At 40.3% G+C, this 22,032-nt stretch overlaps 1 protein-coding gene across 2 annotated transcripts in view; it reads left to right on the plus strand.

Annotated features, from left to right (window-relative positions):
- Positions 1-22,032, plus strand: part of NEGR1 (neuronal growth regulator 1) — a 453,778-nt gene that overhangs the window by 387,276 nt on the left and 44,470 nt on the right. Inside the window, exon 7 of one of the 2 annotated variants that reach the window (XM_053392063.1) lies at positions 7,873-7,914. The exons of the other annotated variant lie outside the window; for it this stretch is intronic. Coding sequence (XP_053248038.1) covers positions 7,873-7,914 — 42 coding nt within the window. The remainder of the gene's footprint in view (positions 1-7,872; positions 7,915-22,032) is intronic. 2 annotated transcript variants of the gene reach the window in all.

Below are 22,032 nucleotides of genomic sequence, written 5' to 3' on the forward strand. Positions count from 1 at the left end.
TTCTGCTGCAGCGGTATTGGGTCACAGTGCTGACAGAAGGACATGTTTTTGGAGCCCATACTAGCCCACTGTTGCTCAGTTCCCTTGAGGTTCTTGGATAGGCTATTATGTGAAAGTTGATGGTTGCCTGATGCAAAATGTTAAAACTGTTAACAGTATTCTCTTTCCTTCATTCAAATGATGTGACTTTTTCTCTCCGGATATGATAATTGGCTGCATATTTTCCATCTTCTTGAGTGGTCTGAGAAAATGTTATTAAGTGGGATGCAGTTTAACCTTCCCACAGTGTGTGCTACAAAACCTTTTTTCTTTTTCTTTTCAAGAAGAGGAAATTTGTGTTATGATTTCTGTATGATTACCTATGTTTCTCAAAATGGATAAAAGCAGAATCCTTGGGCGGGGGTTGTTGGCTTTTTAAAAAAGATTATTTTGAGAAGAGAAAACAAGGCTACTTGTGCCCACAACCTGCCCCATTCACTTTGCTGAAGAGGCCAATCCATGAGAAAGGAGTGGTGAAGTTGTTTGCATATGCTGCAGTTTTTAAGAATCCACCATATCTGTGCTTTTAAATATTTCCCTCAGTGCAAAAATCAATTTTCTAAAAGGGTGGGGGATTTGTAGCTCCTGTTAAAGGAAAATCAGACCCTCTTGGGCTCGTGGAAGGAGTTTGGGGTTCTTTGATCCTGTCATTAGTGTGCATTTATTGATAAGATTTCAAATAAGTAGCTGAGTTGGTGTACAAGAATTTTGAAAATGCTTAAATCTGAAGAAGGAGGTTTTTTCCCTGGCTTGACTCCAGACTTCGACATGCTTAGACTGAACCCATTGAAATGATAGGTTTTAAGTTAAGTTAGTACTCATGACTAATTTAAATTCCATAGATTTCAATGGGTCTACTGTAAGCATGACGATAAGTCTCAGCCAACCTTGTTTCTTTTGAAAGAAGCTTGATCTCTGTTTTAATGGAATAAAATAGATTCCGAATATGGATCTAAGAATCAGGCTTGAGAAGATAAAATATTTCCTTTCAAAATCATCGTCCTCTGTCTCGTTAGGTAATAAGGGATTGCAGAATGGTATGAACAAAGTGAAACATCATCAGTGCATGGAGGATTTCAAACCCCTCCATCTGATGGCAGCCCCTCCGTTCCTTGTAGATTATAGGGCTTCTAGAGTGGGATACTCTCACCAGAAGAAATAATCAACCATGCACATGATTTGGGGGGAAGGACCACAGGATTTGGGGGAAGGAGTGTAGCTCACAGGTAGATGCCTCATGCTTTACATGCAAAAGGTCCCAGCTTCAATCCCTGGTGTCCATGCGGGGCAAGAAAGATTCCTGCCTGGAGAGCTACTGCTTGTCAATGTTGACAACTCTGAGCTAATTGGAGCAGTTGTCTGACTTGGTATAAGAGAGCTTCCTATGTTTCTATGCTGAAGCTTTACAACATACACATTGCTTTCTCTGGATCCCTGGTGGGGAGCAGGGGAGGAATGGGTTTGCCATTCTTTGTGGCATAGTAAAAGTTGCCATGATGTGCAAAACTTGTTTTAATTTATCCATTTCATTTGGCTAAAAACAGCCAATGGCCTTGTAGTACTGCTGTATTGTGGGGGGGGGGGGAGAGAGAGCAAAATGGCTACTGCTCTGGATTTTCACTGGGATATATCATGTTACAAAGTCATAAGTGGATAAATAGCGAGGAAATATTTCTGAAGATGTCTACCACTTCTGCTTCTCCCATACAGTGTCTTTTGATATACTACCCTAAGGGCATGTGTGAGGGAAAATCATTACAAGGAGGCATGGATGGCTGTAATGGGGCAGTTAAAAATTAATTATGTTTCCCATTAAAAATCGGATAGAAGCCTTAACACATGACAGATTAGACATCATGACTGTTATGAACAACCTTTTGTTCTACTGCTGGTTTTCCTGAAGGAGAAAAATGCAGTGCCTTATGTTCACATAATAGTGATATAAAAATACCACCATTTCTTTGTCTGAGCATCATTCTTTTATTTGAAATATGTTGAATCTAAGAGCTTCTTATTACAGTTGCATGGATTCAGAAAGCTGGGCATGTTGTGTATGTTTGTGGTTTGTGGAAACTATTTCCCATAGATGACATAATCAAAAACTAAACATTTGTTTCTGAAACACCCAATGGAGTAATTGGTGAGGAAGCAGAATCCAGTATCCAGTTCATTCTAAACATCTCTACAGAATCTGAAGACTAGTCAGTCTATCTGTGGCCCTTTTGGCACATTACCAGTATATTAACTTTGGAATCTGTTTCCTAAAGCTTGTTTTTATTGATTTATCAGTGGTTAATTAAAAACATCATTTTGTATTCTGTTTCATAACAATATTTTAGGTCTATTCCTCTCACAAATTATATAAAGCAACAATATTTACTGAGTGTAGTAATGATATTTATATTGAGAATGTCTATATCCATCAAAATCCTTATGTTCATAAAATAAATTAGTTTGAAAAGTTTGTTTAGCTGAGATCATTGTGAAACATTTGCTGGGTTTGGGGGTTTGGACTGGGTGTTCATCAGTATGCAGATGACACCCAGCTCTACCTCTCGTTTAAATCAGAACCAGTGAAGGCGGTGAAGGTCCTGTGTGAGTGCCTGGAGGCGGTTGAAGGATGGATGGCGGCTAACAGATTGAGGTTGAATCCTGACAAGACAGAAGTACTGTTTTTGGGGGACAGGGAGCGGGTTGGTGTGGGGGATTCCCTGGTCTTGAATGGGGTAACTGTGCCCCTGAAGGACCAGGTGCGCAGCCTGGGAGTCATTTTGGACTCACAGCTGTCCATGGAGGCGCAGGTTAACTCTGTGTCCAGGGCAGCTGTCTACCAGCTCCACCTGGTACGCAGGCTAAGACCCTACCTGCCCGCGAACTGTCTCGCCAGAGTGGTGCATGCTCTAGTTATCTCACGCTTGGACTACTGCAACGCGCTCTACGTGGGGCTACCTTTGAAGGTGACCCGGAAACTGCAATTAATCCAGAATGCGGCAGCTAGACTGGTGACTGGGAGTGGCCGCCGGGACCACATAACACCGGTTCTGAGAGATCTGCATTGGCTCCCAGTACGTTTCCGAGCACGATTCAAAGTGTTGGTGCTGACCTTTAAAGCCCTAAACGGCCTCGGTCCTGTATACCTGAAGGAGCGTCTCCACCCCCATCGTTCAGCCCGGACACTGAGATCCAGCGCCGAGGGCCTTCTGGCGGTTCCCTCATTGCGAGACGTGAGGCTACAGGGAACCAGACAGAGGGCCTTCTCGGTAGTGGCGCCCGCCCTGTGGAACGCCCTCCCATCAGATGTCAAAGAGATAAATAATTATCTGACATTCAGAAGACATCTTAAGGCAGCCCTGTTCAGGGAAGTTTTTAATATGTAACGCTGTACTGTTTCTAACACTGATTGGGAGCCGCCCAGAGTGGCTGGGGAAACTCAGCCAGATGGGCGGGGTATAAATAATAAATTATTATTATTATTATTATTATTATTATTATTATTATTATTATTAGCCAGAAACTTCATAGAGCTTATCAGGGTGTGGTTTATAGGCCTGGTTTTAAGGAAATAATGAAAGGTTTCCATTTTAAAGAGCCTTCTCTGAAAGCATCTCTCCTGTAAGGAGCACCATGTATTCTGTGCTCCGATTGCTTGGCCCCATAAAGAACACGGCAGCTTCATTTTGAACCAACGTGAACTTCCAAACTGTCTTTAACAGCAGCCTCATGTGGAACATGTTACAGTAGCTTAATCTGTATGAAGCCAGAGCACACGAATAACCATGGTCAGGTCTGCTTTCGCGACATAGGGTCCCAGGTGGCAAATGAATCTGATAAAAGGAACTCCTGAAAATGGATGCCAGCTATCATAGGTTGATCCAGATCCAGGAAGACCCCCCCAAACTGCTAACTCGGGGGACTGTCATCCCATCCAGGACTGATCACATACCTCCATCTAGATAAACTGGTTTCCTCACCCACAATGTCGTCATTTTATCCAGATTAAGATTTGGCTTCTTTGCCATCATCTGAGAGGTGAGGAGAGCAAATGTTGGGGATAACTGTATGGCAGAACCCTCAAACTGGTAGTGTTTGATTGATGCAGCAGTTGAGGTTTTCTATTTGTGAACAGAATTATTTGAAAGGGGCCTCTGAAAATTCAGCCTACTCACTAGTAATGTGAAGGAAGGGAAATGTAATGTGAGGAAGGGAAAGAGAGTCCCATTTCTTGATCCTGAAGAGCAGATGTCTGCAGAAAATTCAACCCCTACCCTGAATTCACTGGACTTCAGTTGCATCATGCATGTCAGTTCATTCAGTATCAACTCCTTGTTTCATGTAATAGCCCAGGATGCTTTTGTGCATGTAGCTTTCGCGTGCTGCAGCACTGCATCATGCTATGTGGTATTACCGTATTTGTTGCTCTATAAGACGCACCTAGTTTTTGGAGGAGGAAAACAATAAAAAAAATATTCTGAATCTCAGAACCCAGAACAGCAAGAGGGATCGCTGTGCAGTGAAAGCAGCAATCCCTCTTGCAGTTCTGGCTTCTGGGATAGCTGCGCAGCCTGTATTCGCTCCATAAGACACAAACATGTTATCACAGAACAGCAAGAGAGAAAATTTATGTCATCATCCCCACTGAATAATGCTTTTTAAAACAAAGATAACCACAATTCCTTGGGAACTATGGATGTATTGAAAGTGTTTTGTACATTTCTTGGAGCCCTAAATCAAAGTCACATATGTACCATACATTTAAGGTACTCTTATACCACGTTGGCAATCTTGGTTCCCCCCCCCCCCATGAATCCTGGGAACTGTAGTTCATGTAAGTGTCCTGAGAGTTGTTAGGGTGCTCCTCGAAGAGCTACAATTCCCAGCACTTTTAACAAACCCAGCCAAAGTTCCTTTCTACTCCATGCTGGTTATTTGGATTCCTTCTGGCAACTGAATTGTTTTTCTTCCTCTGCTAATTTCACTTCTCTCTTTTTTGGCTTTAACAGGGAATTATTATTTTTTGTAAAACGTTTTTCCTAATAAGCTTCATCTTGACTGCTTAAAATATTTCACCCTCCTAATAAATCATTGCCCCATGTTCTTTGCAACCACCAACCCTATTAGGTTTTTACCAGGGCCTAGTTCAAATATATTATTTATCATTTTTAGGTTGCATTAGTTCCCATGTTGAGCTAGTCACATTAACTCTGCAGTGTGAAGGAAGCAGTTCTGACATGGAGAAAGTATGCTCACAGCGACAGCTTCCTGTGGGCAATTAAAGGGTTTTTTTGGGGGGGTAATCTCACCCACCATGCACTTGCAAAATTGCAGTTCGGTATTTAGGATGAACACATGCCATGCATGATCATGCCAGGCCAGATTATTTAATCCACAGCCATACTCTGAGAGTTCCTTTTGAGCACATTTGAACCAGACCAAACATTCCTTGACTCACCCTGCTCTCCCATTCCACATGAGGTTTGTCCCGGGTTGCGTTAAGCCACTGCCACATCCACAGGACAGAAGGAGGGGAACAGGGGAGGGGATCCTTTCACTGTGCCTGTTTGCAGACCCAGGCCAGTCTCAATAACATCACATGATAACAGCACAGTTGGTTCATTATCCAGCAGACCCTGTGCTATTTCTGCCTCCTGTGCCTTCTCCTGTTCTAGGGATTTCTGCTGGCTGCTTGCTGTTTGGAAAGGCGCACTGGAGCACTGATTTCTAGCAGGGCTTCCTGCTCTACCTCCACCCCCATCCAACCCCTAATCAAGCATGGTGGATCCAGGTTTGGATTGCTCTGTAAATGTGATAGGACTGCAGCAACAGGCAATCTTCAAGTTACTGTACTTTTGTTTCTCTAATGGATACTAATCTGTGTGCTGGATCTGCTGCATTCACTACCACACTTGATGTACAATTTCAGCTTCTGGCAGCCATCATCACTTCCGCGAACGCATGTTGTTGGTGTGCCACAGGGGAGAAATAAAACTCCTGGTACTTGTAACTTTTGTCTTGATTTGCAGGGATATTTCTTCTCCTGAGATGTAGAAGAATTCCTCCCTACCAGTATTTATACATAATTCCAATATGTGCAAAGGGTTAGGTTAACTCCCCAAGAAAGCTAATGTGTTCTAAGTGTGAGTGAAAATTTAATGCTCCCTGCTTCTTTTACCGTATAATAGAGTGATGCTTGAATTCTGATCTGAAGTAATGCCATGGCGTTTCAAGTCAGCATAAGAGCAACTACGAGCTGTCTGAGCAAAAGGGAGGGAGAATTAATACTGTGGCTTCAATCCTTGGATATGATTGACAGTATATGATACGAAATAATAGCCTTTCAAAGGCCATGCATTTTAGCTTCTCAAAGGAATTGTGAAGTTACTGCATAGCAGGTCAAGGTCTTCAAGTAGCATAATTATCAGAGAAGTGCCAATCCAAAATCGTTTTCCATTTTAAAAAATGTGCTAATTTATAGGTGAAGTTGATGGTGGCTTTTCTTCTTCTTTTTTGAGAGCTGAAAGAATGTATTTTACCAAAAAAAAGTGCTTAGAATATAATGATACACAATTTTGACATGTTTTTCATTTCAAATACAGCAGCATTTTAAAGAAATGGTCATTTGAATTTAATTCTTTGAGTTGTGTATTAGCCTGGTTTTGATTTGCGTATGCTGTGTCAGGCAGAGAGTGACAAAAATATAGATGGAAATGAAAAGTGAAAAATGGTATGTTACAATCCATTGGATACTTACTTAAAAGTAACTTGCACTAAATCAGTGTGACAATTCCAAAGGAAAGTGTTTGTGGACAATTGGACTTTGGTGTGAAAATACTGCTTCTGGTTTGAAATACCGCTACTGGTTTGTACCTTATCTATATTTATAAATCTGATATGATTTGTTTGTTGGCCATTAATAAAAGTCAATGGGTGGAATGCGATGTAGTGCAAGGAAGTGTCCCCTTGAACACACAGGGCTTTTGTTTTGTTTTCTCCCCTGAAACTGCCACCCATGTGCCCCAAAATCTGCTCCAGAGGGTTGGGGGACCCTGTGGAGCGATTTTGTTGTGGGGCTGCAAGGGGGAAGGAAAGAAGTTTACATTCTGCTATGCAAGCAGATTTCCATTGTACAGGGGAGTGGACATTATTGAATGCCACCAATTAAATGAAATTAAAGCTGGCCTGTATTGAGAAAACCTTAAATTAATGCCTTGTTTCATGACTCACTGAGCTGCTGTGAACATTATTTTAAACTTTCCTTTCAAATTTACTAAACCAAAATGTATGTCACCATTTTTGTCCATTTGATGCATTAAAAAAAATCCTTGATTAAAAGAAATCACTGAAAGGAATTTTGGACCTTTGTATGGACAGATGCATTCTTAAAAAACCCCAATAAAATTTTAAAAATCCGTTGTGTGAGCAGATAATTACATCTGTATTCACATTAAAAGATGGATATTAAGGTGTATTTTGTATGCTGATTTCAGTCACCTACCAGACAACTTTATCAGAGAACTTCAAGGGTAGGTCAGCAAAGGCAGTTTGGCTGTAGTTTGTCTCTCAGAGTGTTTTATTTTGACCCCTGTGTCTTAGTGATGCATGAATAAAGAAACTGATGTGTGTCACCCATGAACACGGTTTTTGCTTACTGCATGATTTTCACAGAAAACGCCAAAGTCTTGGTGGGTTTTGTTTGTTTTCCTTGTTTCCTAAGTTAACCTCATAAGCATTATCTGTTGCATGACCATGACCGATGACTGTCTCATTTTGTATTTGTCTTCCATATGTGATTAATATCCAAATGTTCTTTTTTTTCTTCCTTTTCCCTTTTTGTAGAAATTATTGAGCCTACTACTACTAGTCCTGTCTCAAGCCCAGGTCAGTATCCACATACACCCCGAAAGTATGCTTGGGTACTCTCTCCCTCCCTCTGTCTTTCAAGGAATGACAACATATATGTTGCTGTCATGCCAGTAGACACGCAGTTGGTGTTGAGCAGTATTACTTCTATTACTGCTGAATTGTCTCTTTCCTGTCTTTGTGCACTCACCGTTTGTGCTGCTCTTTGGGCAAATGCTATTCTGCCTTGGTAGATTTCTTTTATGAAAGCGCTTCTCTGTTTCCCTCTGTCCCAAAGATCACACAGCAGATGCAGACAGCATTGGCTTAGTGGTGAAATGCCTTGTGCTTTTTATATTCTCTTTGTGGTATTATCTGTGCTGAATTGATTGTTGGCTGTTTTGCTGGAAGCAAGGCATTTGTGTGAGTTTTCTTTCCCCCCCTGGCTCTTCCTTTGTGCATATTGTGTTGGAACATCTATGACCGAATGCAGGGCTGTGCTAATGATGGGGTACCTTTTTCTGTAAAGGTTGTTCACATAGCAAAGCTTCATGAGCAGAAGTAACACAAGATGAAGAATTTTATTAATTTTAACTTACAGGGTGAGATCTTCAGAGAGAAATGCAGATTTTCCATCTCTCGATTAATAAAAAAGACAGAATCATTCCTTGGTCTTTGAGGGCTATTCTGTTATTTACTCCCTACCATAATTTCACTGGACTAACACCTGCAGAAGTTACTTTAGCTCTAAAAAAAACAACCAAAAACCCTGATGGGTAGAATGGCTGTATATATATATTTTCATAGTACTTAGGGAATGTCTTTCTTTACCTATCCTCTAAAAAAATCAGAACTGTGGAAACAGGTTCTGTTGCCAAACCAGTGCATATTTCTACAAAACCATAGCAGTGTTTTGATACAGGCATGCTACAAATCTTCAGCAAAGACTTGGCCTACCCCTGGTAGCCACAACGCCGAGGGCAGATGCTGACACCAAAGTTCTAGCTTCGCAAACTTTTGAAATATGGTAGTCTTTAGTGTGGAGATTTGCCCTGCTTTGAAGATGTATAGTTTGAACTATAAAGAATGAGAGTTCCCACTGCTTCTGTAGAAATTCTCATGTGTTTTCTGTGTCATTCATGCAGTGTCTGACACAGCTGTGCAACGAACTAATCTAGCAGTGTCTTGAAAGAAACACTTAAAAGTCGTGCTTAGGGTTTGTCTGGTAGTCTCACTTGCCACATAGCTGATAATATAGCTCACTGGAATTTGCTTTTTCTTTTCATTTTACCACAGAGTTATAAAAAAAAGCTATGCTATAAAACTTAATTCAACCTAAAGTTCATTTATACCCAGGTTGTTAGTTGTTTGTTTGAACACATTCTTTCTTTAGAAAGCGATCCTCAATTGAAACATTTTGCAGGTTGAGGAGCATTGTGTTCTGGTGCACTTTTTCTATAGTTTTAACATTCCTCCCCATACTTACTCATGAGCCTAAAACTTACAGTCAATCAGTAGATTTGTTGCTCAACCAAAGATCATAACAAATCTGAACAGTATAGTATTGACAGGTGGAGATCCACAAAATCACACAGTGCCATCAGATAGATTATTCCCTCCTGAGCACTGTAAAGTATTGGTGGTTCACTGCAGAGGATTTTCCAAGTTGGTGGCCAATGGCCACATAAGCTACCCTCCTCTCTTCCCAGAAAGGCTACATTTTATGTCTGCTTTTTGAAAAACAGGCACATGCAAGCAGACGCTATTAAGAATTCTGAAGCTTTCCCCAGAAGGACAGGGCCATAATGGGAACATAGACATACATGCAAAGAAGCAAGGGTTGCTATCACCTTGCATGAAGATTTAGGTAGTATGCAGCAATGCTCCTTTCAGGACTAGAAATCCTGTGGGCCTGGGATCTTCAAACTCTTAATACTGTCTCTTTATTAGTATTCCATAATACTTTGCTTCCCCATGGCTAGTTATGTGCCGAGATTCCTTGGGAACTTCAATCTGCTGGGTAAGCCTTATCTAGCAGATTTATCTTCTAGATAAAGGCAGGATCTAGTGGCAATACCTGCTGTAGGGAGTATCCATTCATCTTACTGCTACCCACCCAATGACTAATTGATCTTTCGCTGTAGCAAGAATGCATAAATATTGTCAAGGCTACTAACGTAACCCCCTATTGCTGATGGGGTTGCCAGAAACCACAGGGACCGTAAGCATAGCTGTAATGCTTTGTAGCTTGCTTTTAGCCGTTTAAGGAAAATATTTACCCTTTACCCCATTTGTAAGTCCAAAATGAACCCCTGCCAGTTGGCAAAACAAGAAGTTTGCTTCTTCAGACCTTCAGTCAACTTGTGGATGCAGGACTGGTCCCACTCCAGATGATTGTAATTGAATGGCTTAATGCTTGAAGAAGCCCACAGATTGAACAAGAAGGAATGATGGATTCTTAATATGGTCCCCTTTTGATTTATTTCATTCACTTCTTCTATAAGTGTTCCACAGGCAGTGGGTGTCTTTGTGGCTTCATCTCTCCACCTTGTTTGTTGTTGTTGTTGTTGTTGTTGTTGTTGTTGTTATACAGATTTATTGACTGCTTCACAGCATGAAGCCATCAAAGCAGTGCACAGTGTAAAAACAGAAAAAAAAACACAGAAGGTCCTTTTATTGGCTTCCTGGTTTTTTAGGAGATTGAATGAGTTTGGTTATTTTTGTACCCTTGATTTCTTTTTTGTGTGGCGTTTTCTTATTTTAAGCTGCTTTGGATGGGTCATTACACCTACAAAACAGCCCTGAAACATTTCATGGTGATGGTGATAGTAATCTGTTTGCTTCCTTATCACCCCCCCCCCCCCAAATAACGCGCACTACAATCCAGTAAGGAGTTAATAACAGATACGAATGGGCTTTAGTGTGTCTGACTTCATGCTGGATCATGGCCAGTTTATTTTAATGTTAAACGAAATAGATATTGTATCATTTTGTTTTGTCTCACTGGCGATGTAAATTGCTTAGCTTTAATGTTCGAGTTCTTTCAACACTTTGAATGTACAACTAAAATGTAGCAATCTAGGCCTGTGTGTTTTTAATAGCTGTTTATTCCTTGTCAGCAAATGAAGTTGGAGTGAAAATAATGAAGATTTATGGAGTACTTTTGAAAACAGAAATGTTTATGGGTGGCCTATGTTACACTGTTTTAGGAGGCTTTCATGAGAAAGAAGGAATCAGTGATGACAGGGGGAAATTACAGCCTTAGAAATGAGTATAATGTGTTTAAAGAGCCTATCTTGGTCCCAGTTTTGATTCTGTTTTGCTGACATCATTGGCAGAACTTCCATTTCCCATTAGTTCATCATACCATACCCAACTACCTCTCAATGATGAACATTTCTTCTTGTCATGCTAGCTGCTAATTAGCCATTGTTCACTTTCAGTCAACATCAAAAATAATTGGAGAGGGATTTCCTTCACAAACCCTGAAAATATCATCTGGACAAAAACCATAAACATAAATGTTTGACATTTTGAGAGGCAGGCAGTACTGATCAATGTTGTTGCAACTGATGATGATTCAGAAATGCTGGCAGCAATGAAGAGAGAGAAAGGGAGAGACAACAACAAATGAACATTTTCTAGTGAACTTCAAGAATTGGCTTGAAATTCTACATGAAGATCATTGACTGACAGGCAAAATTAACTATGACTAAATGAAAAGCATTGCAAAACATGTATAATCTCCACTGAAGATAGTGTTGGGTGAAAGTTGATGCAGTGTGGAAATCTACAGCTTAAAAATGAAGAAGATGAACATTTGCAAGCAAAGGACTGCAGAAAGCAGATTGTTTTATAGTAGATTGGCCAAGAGGAATTTATATAATTGGGGAAAATATTAATAGGAACTAGAGAACTGAACAAGGGGCCACAGCTCAGTGGTGAGTACATGATTTGCATACACAAAATCTCACGTTCAATCCCTAGCATCTCCAATTAACAGGATGTCAAGTTTCAGAGCTGTGACTACTTGCATAACCTTGGAGGACTGTTTGCCAGTTGAAATAGGCAGTTGGTCTCACTCCACATAAAAGCAGCTTAATATGCTCATAGGTTCACTATGCCAGCTATATTCAAGAAATGAAAAAATACCATGTGATCAAGAGATTTGATCAGATGAGCCTCAAATGCAAGGACGACGAGCTTGAATAAATATTCATAATGTTGTTTCCTTGCATACGGAATGCATGTGATGTATTGATATACGGGTTTAAAAATCTATTAACCTATTTTATCAGATATTATTGTGAAAGGGTGGGCGGAACCCTCCGAAACTTCATATGTATGCTAATGGGATCTGAACTGGTAGCGACTGATCAGGACCAGAACTTGAAGTCACAGTTCCTAGCTCAATGAAGATGTCAGTGCAGTGTGTGGCAAACCCCCCCCCCCAAAAGGGTGAATTCCATGGAAATAAAACTGCTGATATCATAATGCTGTTACGCAAATCTATGGTGTGACCACACTTGGAACACTGTGAATATTCTCAAAAAGGATACTAAGGAGCTGGAGAAGTTTCAGAAAAGGGCAAGCAAGATGGTCAAGGGGCTTGATCAACTTCCCTGTGAGAAAAGGTTAAAACACTGGGGCTTTAAGGGGGGGGAAGATGCCTATGGAATGATGCATGGAATGGAGAAAGTGATAGAGATAAGGTTTTCTCCTGCTCTCATAATTGTAGAACCTGGAGCCACTGATGAAGATGGAAGATGCAGGAGTGCCTAAAGAAAGGTGCTTCTCCAAAGACCATGTAGTTAGAACAGGCATAGGCAAACTCTGGCCCTCCAGATGTTTGGGACTACAATTCCCATCATCCCTGACCACTGGTCCTGTTAGCTTGGGGGGATGGAAATTGTAGTCCCAAACATCTGGAGGGCCAGAGTTTGCCTATGCCCGAGTTAGAACCATGCAGTTCCCTCTCACGAGATGTAGTGACGGTCATCAGCTTGCCTGGTTTGAGAGAGGAATAGAAAAATTCATGGAGAGTAAGGCTATCCATGGCAACTAACCATGATGGCTGTGTTGTGCCACTAGGGGCTGGAGGCAGTATGTCTCTGAATACCAGCTGCTGTGAATCACAAGTAGCAAAAGGACTGCCAAATTAAGGTGCTGTTTGCAAGCTTTCCATTTCCATTCGGCCGGCCACAGTGCAAACAGGATGTTGGACTGGATGGGTCTTTGCTCTGATCTAGCACAACACTTTTGTCCTCTTATATTCTCAAAAAACTATTGCATACATCTAGCCATATTTTATGTGCAGTTCATAATTATTGTGGGGATATAAGTGCAGACTATTGTTGAATATTACATAATGCTGTGATTTGGATTTGTGCACCCACTGGAAATCTATTGTTAGACTATAGTCAACGAGCATGACAGCCATTCAAATATAGTTTTAAAAGTGCTTAAGGCAAGCATTCTCTCCTAGTTTACAGGCTGTGGTAGATACACAAAAAACAGAAGGTAGATCTATATTAAGAATAATGTTGCTTGCATTCCTGTTTTGTAAAAAGAATCCCTAATTAACTGATTGTTTTAAAACAATAAAAGTGGCATATGTTTCTCATGAAAGCAGAAAAGGAAACTTGGCATTATATATAACAGAAACCGTACAAATGTCTGCATACTTATATGGCTGAATTTGGGGTCTCGTATGGGAATTCCACAAGCAGGACCTGGGTGCAGCAGTGCTCTCCCAATTTGTGATTCCCAACAACTGTTACTCAGATGCATACTGTCTCTGCCACTGGAGGTAGAAAACATACCTCGTGGCTAGTAGCCATTAATAGCCTTATGATCCAAATGGACATAGGCTAGTCTCAGAGGTTCTATTGGTTCCTTGAATCTTTACTTACTGACTGGCTTACAGCATTCTATGCCTTCCAGTAATAATAATAATAATAATAATAATAATAATAATAATAATAATAATAATAATAATAATGCTCTTTCACAAATGGAAGGATTTCACCCAGCTGAGGTTTTTCACCCAGTTGAGGTTTGACAAGTGGAAAAAGGGGAGTTGATTTTAATTGATTACCCCTTTCCCCAGCAAATACCCCATGCCACCCTCACTTTTTTTTCTGGAGGGTCCCCCAACCCCTTCAAAGCAGCTTTTCAGAGAACACAGAGATTCTCAGGAAGATGGGGAAATCAGTGGAAATTGGCTCCCCACCTTCTGATAATGGGATCATCCACTCAAGGGGTTTCTTGACTCAAGTCTAGGCTGTAATTAAGGCTTGTAAACATCACCTGACTGAAACTATAATTGTGATTCTAAATAAAAAAAATAAAAAGCAAGCAAGCAAACAGCCACCTCCCAAAAATGCCAGTCGTGTGTGTGTGTGTGTGTGTGTGTGTGCGTGTTACATTGGGATGCCACTAGGAATTAAAGGAAATAAAAACACAGAGTTCTAAATAACATATAAAGAAGACATATATATGTATTATTTAAGTAGTAGCTGAATTTAACAAATATATTGTGTACCACCTTGCATTCAATCTGTGGTTTTTACAGCTATGTCTACTATCAGCCTGCTATGAATAGAACTGGCAAATCAAGAAAGCAAGGAGAACATTGGCCAGGCTTCATTACATGAATGACAAAATAATTCCCTCTTTCCCCCAATACCATACCATAATACCCCCATACCAATTATAATCAATCACTGAAATATTTCAGTTAACTCTGAAACATCCTTTTTATTGTGCATTCATAAAGTTCACACCTGTTCTGAGGGAGAGGGAATTCTATTGTTGAGCTATAGCTTTTCAGTCAGCAGTAATGTGGTAGCATCGAGGCAGCCTCATAGAACGATTATTAAAGCAGGTTGGCGTGTGGACATAAATCTACTAGTGGTATAAATCCACTAATTTTTGCCGACTATTGCTGTCACAGGCATGATGACCACAGTCCGGTGTGGGGTAGAACATGGAAATGAACGTAGGAGATGGGTATTGGGTTGAAATTAGGCCACAACATTATTGATTACAGATGTCAGTAGGTTTGCTTAGGCATTGGGCATGTATCCAGCATCAGAAAGCCCACATGCCGGCTGATAGGAACCTAGTGGGGTCGGCCGTGCTGGGGAGTCAACCCCAATGTGGACCGGGTGCCACGACCCAACACAGGCTGCCAGCAGAAGAGTTGTTTTGGCTCGTTGGCCCCTGTGTGGACTCCCAGACAGAGTCATCCTAATGGAGTACCTGCTCAGCTAAAGATCCAGCCCCATGCTTCACCATTATATTTATATCCTGTATTTTTCCTATTCCAGGACTCATGCAATTGCTTTAAAACAACGCAGTGTTCAAATTTACATGCTCAAGTAAAAAAATAGGTGACCATCAAGGCTGTGTCTAGTGCCTAGCTAAGCAACTGCTGAGTTCTAGTTCTTGTGCTGTGCCTCTCAGGGTGGTATCTACTAGTGCTTCTACTAGTTCAACAACTTGGCTGTGCATCAGAACCCCTCCCCTCCTCTCTCCATATGCCCCCTTAATCTCTTCTGGGAGTTGCCCCAACTTTCTAGAACAGTTTGGAGGCAAGGGCACACAGGGGAAAGAGAGGGAACAGTTCAGTTGCACAGGTAGAAAACCTTGTGCTAGCGGAAGCACTTCATCAACCACTCACTTCTTGTGGTCCAGGAGATTACTCTGCAAAAAGCTTCAAAACGTTGTTATAGATCTCTTGGAAGCTATGAACATGGCCTGCTGGAACCACCTTTTCTGCCCTCCCACAATATGTGTGGTCAGTTATTACAATTGCAGTGTTTATTGACAGAGATTTGTTTAGGACCAGAGTGACTCTAGTTTGCATTTCCTTCCAGAAGGGTTTGAATACCGTAGGTCAGTTGGGTCTGCCTGTGGTTGACTACATTTCCAAAAGCTGCCCATGGGTATAATGCCCAGGTGCTTAAGGTATGTTGGTATCCAGTAAACTCAGTGAAGTATTTACTGTTGGACTGGACTCTGTCTGATGGCACAGGTGGCTGTTTTAATGTTACTTAGATCATTTTTCAATTCTGCAGGTGTTGCATGGGTATTGTTGTTTGTTGTTGTTTAGTCGTTTAGTCGTGTCCGACTCTTCGTGACCCCATGGACCAGAGCACGCCAGGCACTCCTGTCTTCCACTGCCTCCCGCAGTTTGGTCAGACTCATGTTTGTAGCTTCGAGAACACTGTCCAACCATCTCGTCCTCTGTCGTCCCCTTCTCCTTGTGCCCGCCATCTTTCCCAGCATCAGGGTCTTTTCCAGGGAGTCTTCTCTTCTCATGAGGTGGCCAAAGTATTGGAGCCTCAGCTTCACGATCTGTCCTTCCAGTGAGCACTCAGGGCTGATTTCCTTAAGAATGGATACGTTTGATCTTCTTGCAGTCCATGGGACTCTCAAGAGTCTCCTCCAGCACCATAATTCAAAAGCATCAATTCTTCGGCAATCAGCCTTCTTTATGGTCCAGCTCTCACTTACATACATCACTACTGGGAAAACCATAGCTTTAACTATACAGACCTTTGTCGGCAAGGTGATGTCTCTGCTTTTTAAGATGCTGTCTAGGTTTGCCATCGCCTTTCTCCCAAGGAGCAGGCATCTTTTAATTTTGTGACTGCTGTCACCATGGGTATATACTACATGGGTATATACTACTCTATTCCACTTTTCTCTGACTGTCTCTATGTCAGGGATTTCTGTGTTGCATACTGCCAGGTAAAGGCATTTCTTAAGTTTTCTTGAGAAGTTTTGGGGCATGGGCTGTTTGCAGAAGATCAGGTGCAGCTGCTGTACTCAGTGTGTAAGATCCACATTTTTCCACTATGATACTTAGTAGGGGGAAAAGTACAAACACCTCTCATACCAAATCAGACCAAGATTCTTTATACCCTGTCCAATGTTCAAGCTCAGCTGACTGTACACTAACTTTGGGGAAACTAATCAATGTAGCAAGGGTACTGGTGAAAGTCACCTTCGCTTTCTTTCATGAGGAAAGTGGGATGTAAAATTTTAAATATACAATAATAAATACGTGGATTAAATCTGGTTCTTTTTATGCACATTGTTGTCTGTATTTACCATTGTGTTGGGAGTTCTTTGCTGAACTAAAATTGCCCATAGAGCCTCTATAAGAACTGTGTTGGTGTGCTTTGTAAATTTTTATTTTTGTAAGTTGAAATTACTTTTCCATTTCTTACTGCGAGAGAACATTTATTATCCACAACAAAGAGATTTCAAATGACAATTTCCTTTGTTAAAAAAGGGGGGGAATTACTACATGGATGCTAATTTGAGGCAACTGACTTTCTTTTCTTTTTATACTTTAATTCCGCAAGAAGATGAACATATTAAAACAGTTAATAAAGTAGAGCCTGCATTAACTTAGGAACAAAAGGATTTTCTACAGCGTGAAGACAAGAAACTTGAAACGTGGCAAGTATTTCCACTAAATCCATCATGTTATATGAGAAACAAAAAACTCAATTACATCTAATTAAGGCCACATACAATGAGTCAGAGAAGCTGTGAAGCTTAGTTGCTTAGTTTCATGTTAATTACAGTAGAAATGAGAAGTGTAAGTCCACAGTTTAGCATTATATTTGTATTCAGTATTCTATACCATATTCCCTGGACATCTGTGTTAATATTTAGTTATCCTTACTGATTCTATAGATGATGAAATGGGTCTATAGATTTGAAAACTGGGCCTGGCAGTAATATTCATAATTTTCAAGTTTTTCTAACTTGAAATTGATTAGGAGGAGGTATCTCTGTGAAGTACTGAAAAAGGGAAAAGAGTTGAAATAAAACGCTAGAAAATCAAGTAGCAGTATTAGTAGGAAATAATTAGTGACCTTTCCTAATTGGCTCATTTCATGAAGTGTTTTTTCGTATAAGTTAGTTCAATGAGAGATGTTCCATTTGTGTCTCTTATTAAGATGAAAAGTACACTCTGTGCATTTTAGTAAATTGATTCTTACTATTTTTATTCCAATTACTACCAATTTTACTTCTTCAGTATATTTTAAAACATTAAAGGATACTAAAATAACAATTTTCAGAATGAACTAACACAGAATAAACATGTTTACTTCTCTTTTCAATGCCAATTTGGACTTAAGTAATTGTTTTCTGGACTTGGTATCCTTGAAATGTGCAGTCTTATTGTGGCCAGACATATTCTGTTTAATAAATCATGGATTTGCTGTTATGGAGGAAGATTTGTATTTCATTTTCTCAGTAATGAAAGACCTTGAGCAAACCATTATCTAAGTTTCCTGTTAAGTCATCTCCCCCCACCCCGGATTTAAAGCAAGACTTTACCCAGCTGAAATCCCATTGAATGAAATAAATGGAGCAACAAATGTCAGGATTTACCTAAGTTGTAACATTTAGCCCATACCTCTCTCCTGGGCCTCGCAGTAATATTCATAATTTTCAAGTGTTTCTAACTCAAAATTGATTAGGAGAGGTTGTTTCTCTGTTTGGCTGACTCATGGGATCAAAAACTTTCACATAGATATATGACCCCACACTTCTGCTGGGGAAAGATTATCACAATCCAGAGAGATACTGAATGCATGTTTCATAAGGGACTGTCACCCATATGATCAAGTGGCAGTGATTTTGTGTTGTCATGTGCCTCAAGAACAGCTGTATCAACTGAGGTTGGACCAAAAAAAATAGAATTCTCCAACATCTCCCAAGTGAACAACCAAGTTCCTTTCATAGAAAATATTTTGTACGGTATCAACTCATTTTATTATTCTGCTCAGGGAGGCGTTTCTGTACCTGTCAAATTTGTAGTGATTTTTTTATTGGGGGTCAGGGAAGATACAATTCTTATGTTTTTAAGCCCTTAGGAATGATTTATGTGCTTGGTGTACAACATTTATAGACTGCAGTGCTTCACTGATGTTGAATCAGTTTCATTGGCTTGAGTGCCAAATTGCATAGAACTCAAACCTACCCATGGAACTCCCCCCGATTCATTTCAGTGTTTGAGTTGAAGTCTGTGGGCACTTGAAAAGAGGGAATTATGTTGTTGGATACTAATGGGCATATGATTCATGCCATAACAGCAAGATGGCGTGAATCATATGCCCATTAGTATCCAAGATGGTGTGAATCATAGAACAATAATATATTGTTAATGTTATTTATTTTCTGCTTTACAACGCTTTCTGTTTTAAGCACTGAGGAGTCGTGTTCAAAAATAATAGAACAGTAGCTTTTAGAAGAATGACAAAAACAGTTGTACTGTGGGGACTCTGGAGCAATTTATTCAGTCAACACAGATGGAAATGTTAGTGGCAAATGCAGGTTTCAAAAAGGAACATTCTAAAATATCCAGGGACATACCGAAAATAAAAAAGATTGTGTGATAAATGTAAATGTTTCTATACTAAAGAGCTAAATGTTTGGCTGACTCATGGGATCATGCATAAAAAGACTGGATTATTCCAGGAGACCTGTTTGGTTACAGAGAATCATAACAATATAATTCACTTGCTCACTGAATAAATAAAGAATCAGATCATTTTCTATCAAGTAAGAACAAGATCTGAAACAGGTCATCTGGAGTTCATTGATTAACATTTTCTAGACCTGTGTATCAAATTGTGAACAATTATAATATTAATGAGCTTTGCCACAGTGAGTCAGAAAGCTATTTTGATGCATCTCTTATGCTGTGCATAGTCCAACACATGAAAGCCACTGTTTCAAAGAGAAATTAGAATACCCAACCATTTCAAGCACCTTATGCATTATTTTGATTGATCAATTTTGCCCAGTTTTTCCTTTTGAATTGTCTAAAGATGCTTCTGGTCTCTATTAGGACACAAAAGGCTCCACAGAGTTTTGAAGTTGTGATTAATAAATATGTGCTTTTTTACTTTTTATTGGTTTAGCCTCTATACCCATAAGTCCACTCACCATCTCTGGGGGGTGCCTTTGCGGGCTGCCATTCCCCCATGTGCTGTGACCCAACGTGGTGTGGTTTGGTTTGTTGGTTGCTATTGGTTTGGTTTGTTGTTTAAATTTTCTGTACTGGTTGGTGTGTTATAAATATTATTATTGTTTTAAATTGTTCTTTTTGCTTCTTACTACTCTGATAAGTCTCCCTGGGAACATAAATCTATGCTGAATGTGTTGGAAATAAATTATGCAAGTAACTTTTTAAGAAATCTGATATTGTTTTTAAGAACATTTTTCTTCAGGAATAGTGCTTTTTTTCTTTCTTTCAATGACTTATTGGCAATTCAAAGAGTTATTTTCTATCCAGAAATTTAAATGGGAGAATATTCATCACAGCCCTTGCAAAATTACTTTTGGCCATAATCATGATGGTGCTGACGATTCATGCTTCAACCTACATATCTCAGAGACTTTGTTGAAAATATGTGCCTAAGAATATGCAATTTTCCCGCTTTCCTCACTTCCAACTTCACATTATTCATTACCATTACATGAAGTAGCTATAATCAACCTGTTTAATTTAGACCTTTTAAAAAATAAATCCAACCAACAGTATTTTTCTATGTGCATGCTTGTTGATATTCATAAGTCTATGTGAAAAGGAAATGAGAAAATTGCTCAACAGAAACAGTTGTCACATGCTGTAAATAAGCAATCTGGGAGAAGATAGGCAAATGTTATCATTTTTTTCAATTATAGTAATCTCAGGTATTTCTGTAATTACAGATGGGCATACGGTTTTTGGATAAAAATGCAGTAGTTTGGTTGTTTTCAGTCTCTTAAAAACAAATCACCTTCCAAATTATCTAGCTTGGGCTTTCCATTTATTTTAAGAACACTGCATTACTTCAGTAACAGATAAGCATTTGTGTGCCAGGGAGGGAGACAGGCAGGCAGGAGAAAGAACTGAAAGAGGCTCTGTATGGGTGAAATCATAGCATGGGAAAACAATCCATTGTCCCCATAGGCACCAACTCCTAAGGGCCAATGCAGTTTCGACCCAAATTTATTTTTTATTTTTTTAGGGGGCTGGCCCCCTCCATATTTAGAGCCCACATCCTCTCGAGAAGCTGGTGCTTCTGATTCTCCCCAGGTAGCCTACCTGCTGGTCCAATTTTTCACCCAACCCATCTGCATGGCAACCTAAAGAGTTGCTATGAGACCATGGTATGGAGTCTCCCACAGTGACTTGGTTGTGTGGTGTTGGCACCCCAAGCTAGGCTTCACTGAAGATTCATTTTGGCTCTTTCCTCTACAGGTAAGGATCCTTCCCAAAGCCTTCCCTCACCAAGTTATGACAAATACCAATAATATACTCTTGTTGAAAGGCAAAATCCCTACAGGCAGGGCCCCACATTGAACTGTTGGTAAAATACCTTCCTAGCTCTGTCAACCAGTGGCAAACTGATGTTCAGAAGCACTGGAGCCACCTCAGTCTTAGACATCCTTTTATAGCCCAGGCATAGGTTTCATCTTTGCTGGTGGCCAGGCATTGCCCACCAGAGCCAACCAAGGGTGCTGCTGGGCTCCTGAGATGGTGGAGGCCTGAAGCATCCCAGTACCACTATCTGAGTGGTGATCTGGTTCCTTGCCTGCCATGGCAGGATGCAATCCAGTTCACCACATAAGGGACACATAGTAAAAGCATTCGTAGGGACTTCTGGACAGTCAAGTGAAGATCTTCTGTATATAAGGAATATTTGTGGCCTTATGTAATTGTAGAGGATGCTATCATGGAAAGAGACACTGGTCTGCTTGCAGCTGGGTTTAGAGGAAGAATACATGTTTTATCCATTCTTTTCTTTTATATATTTCTTTTGAGAATGTGGATCTGTGGCCACAATCTAGAAATTGTAGAGGGAAATGAGCTATTAGTGGTGATCGAAGGACTCAGTGGATTGTATCCGTCACTTAGGCTCACAATGTGCTGCTCCACCAAAAGGCAAAGCAGAAGTAATTTCTCCAGGTACTCACAAGCCATGATAGTGAGAATGGTCTTTGCAAAGTGGCCGTCCTTGAATTGATGATAAAAGTCTAGAGGAAAGTTAGTCTCCTTAATTAGTTGATTAGAAGGTTTAGGATAGCTTGAGTAGAAATGGGCATTGTAAAGAAGTGTGAACCTTGCCAGATTGTTGT

The sequence above is a fragment of the Podarcis raffonei genome, chromosome 6 (genome assembly GCF_027172205.1).
Source record: "Podarcis raffonei isolate rPodRaf1 chromosome 6, rPodRaf1.pri, whole genome shotgun sequence".
Taxonomy (NCBI): Eukaryota; Metazoa; Chordata; class Lepidosauria; order Squamata; family Lacertidae; genus Podarcis; species Podarcis raffonei.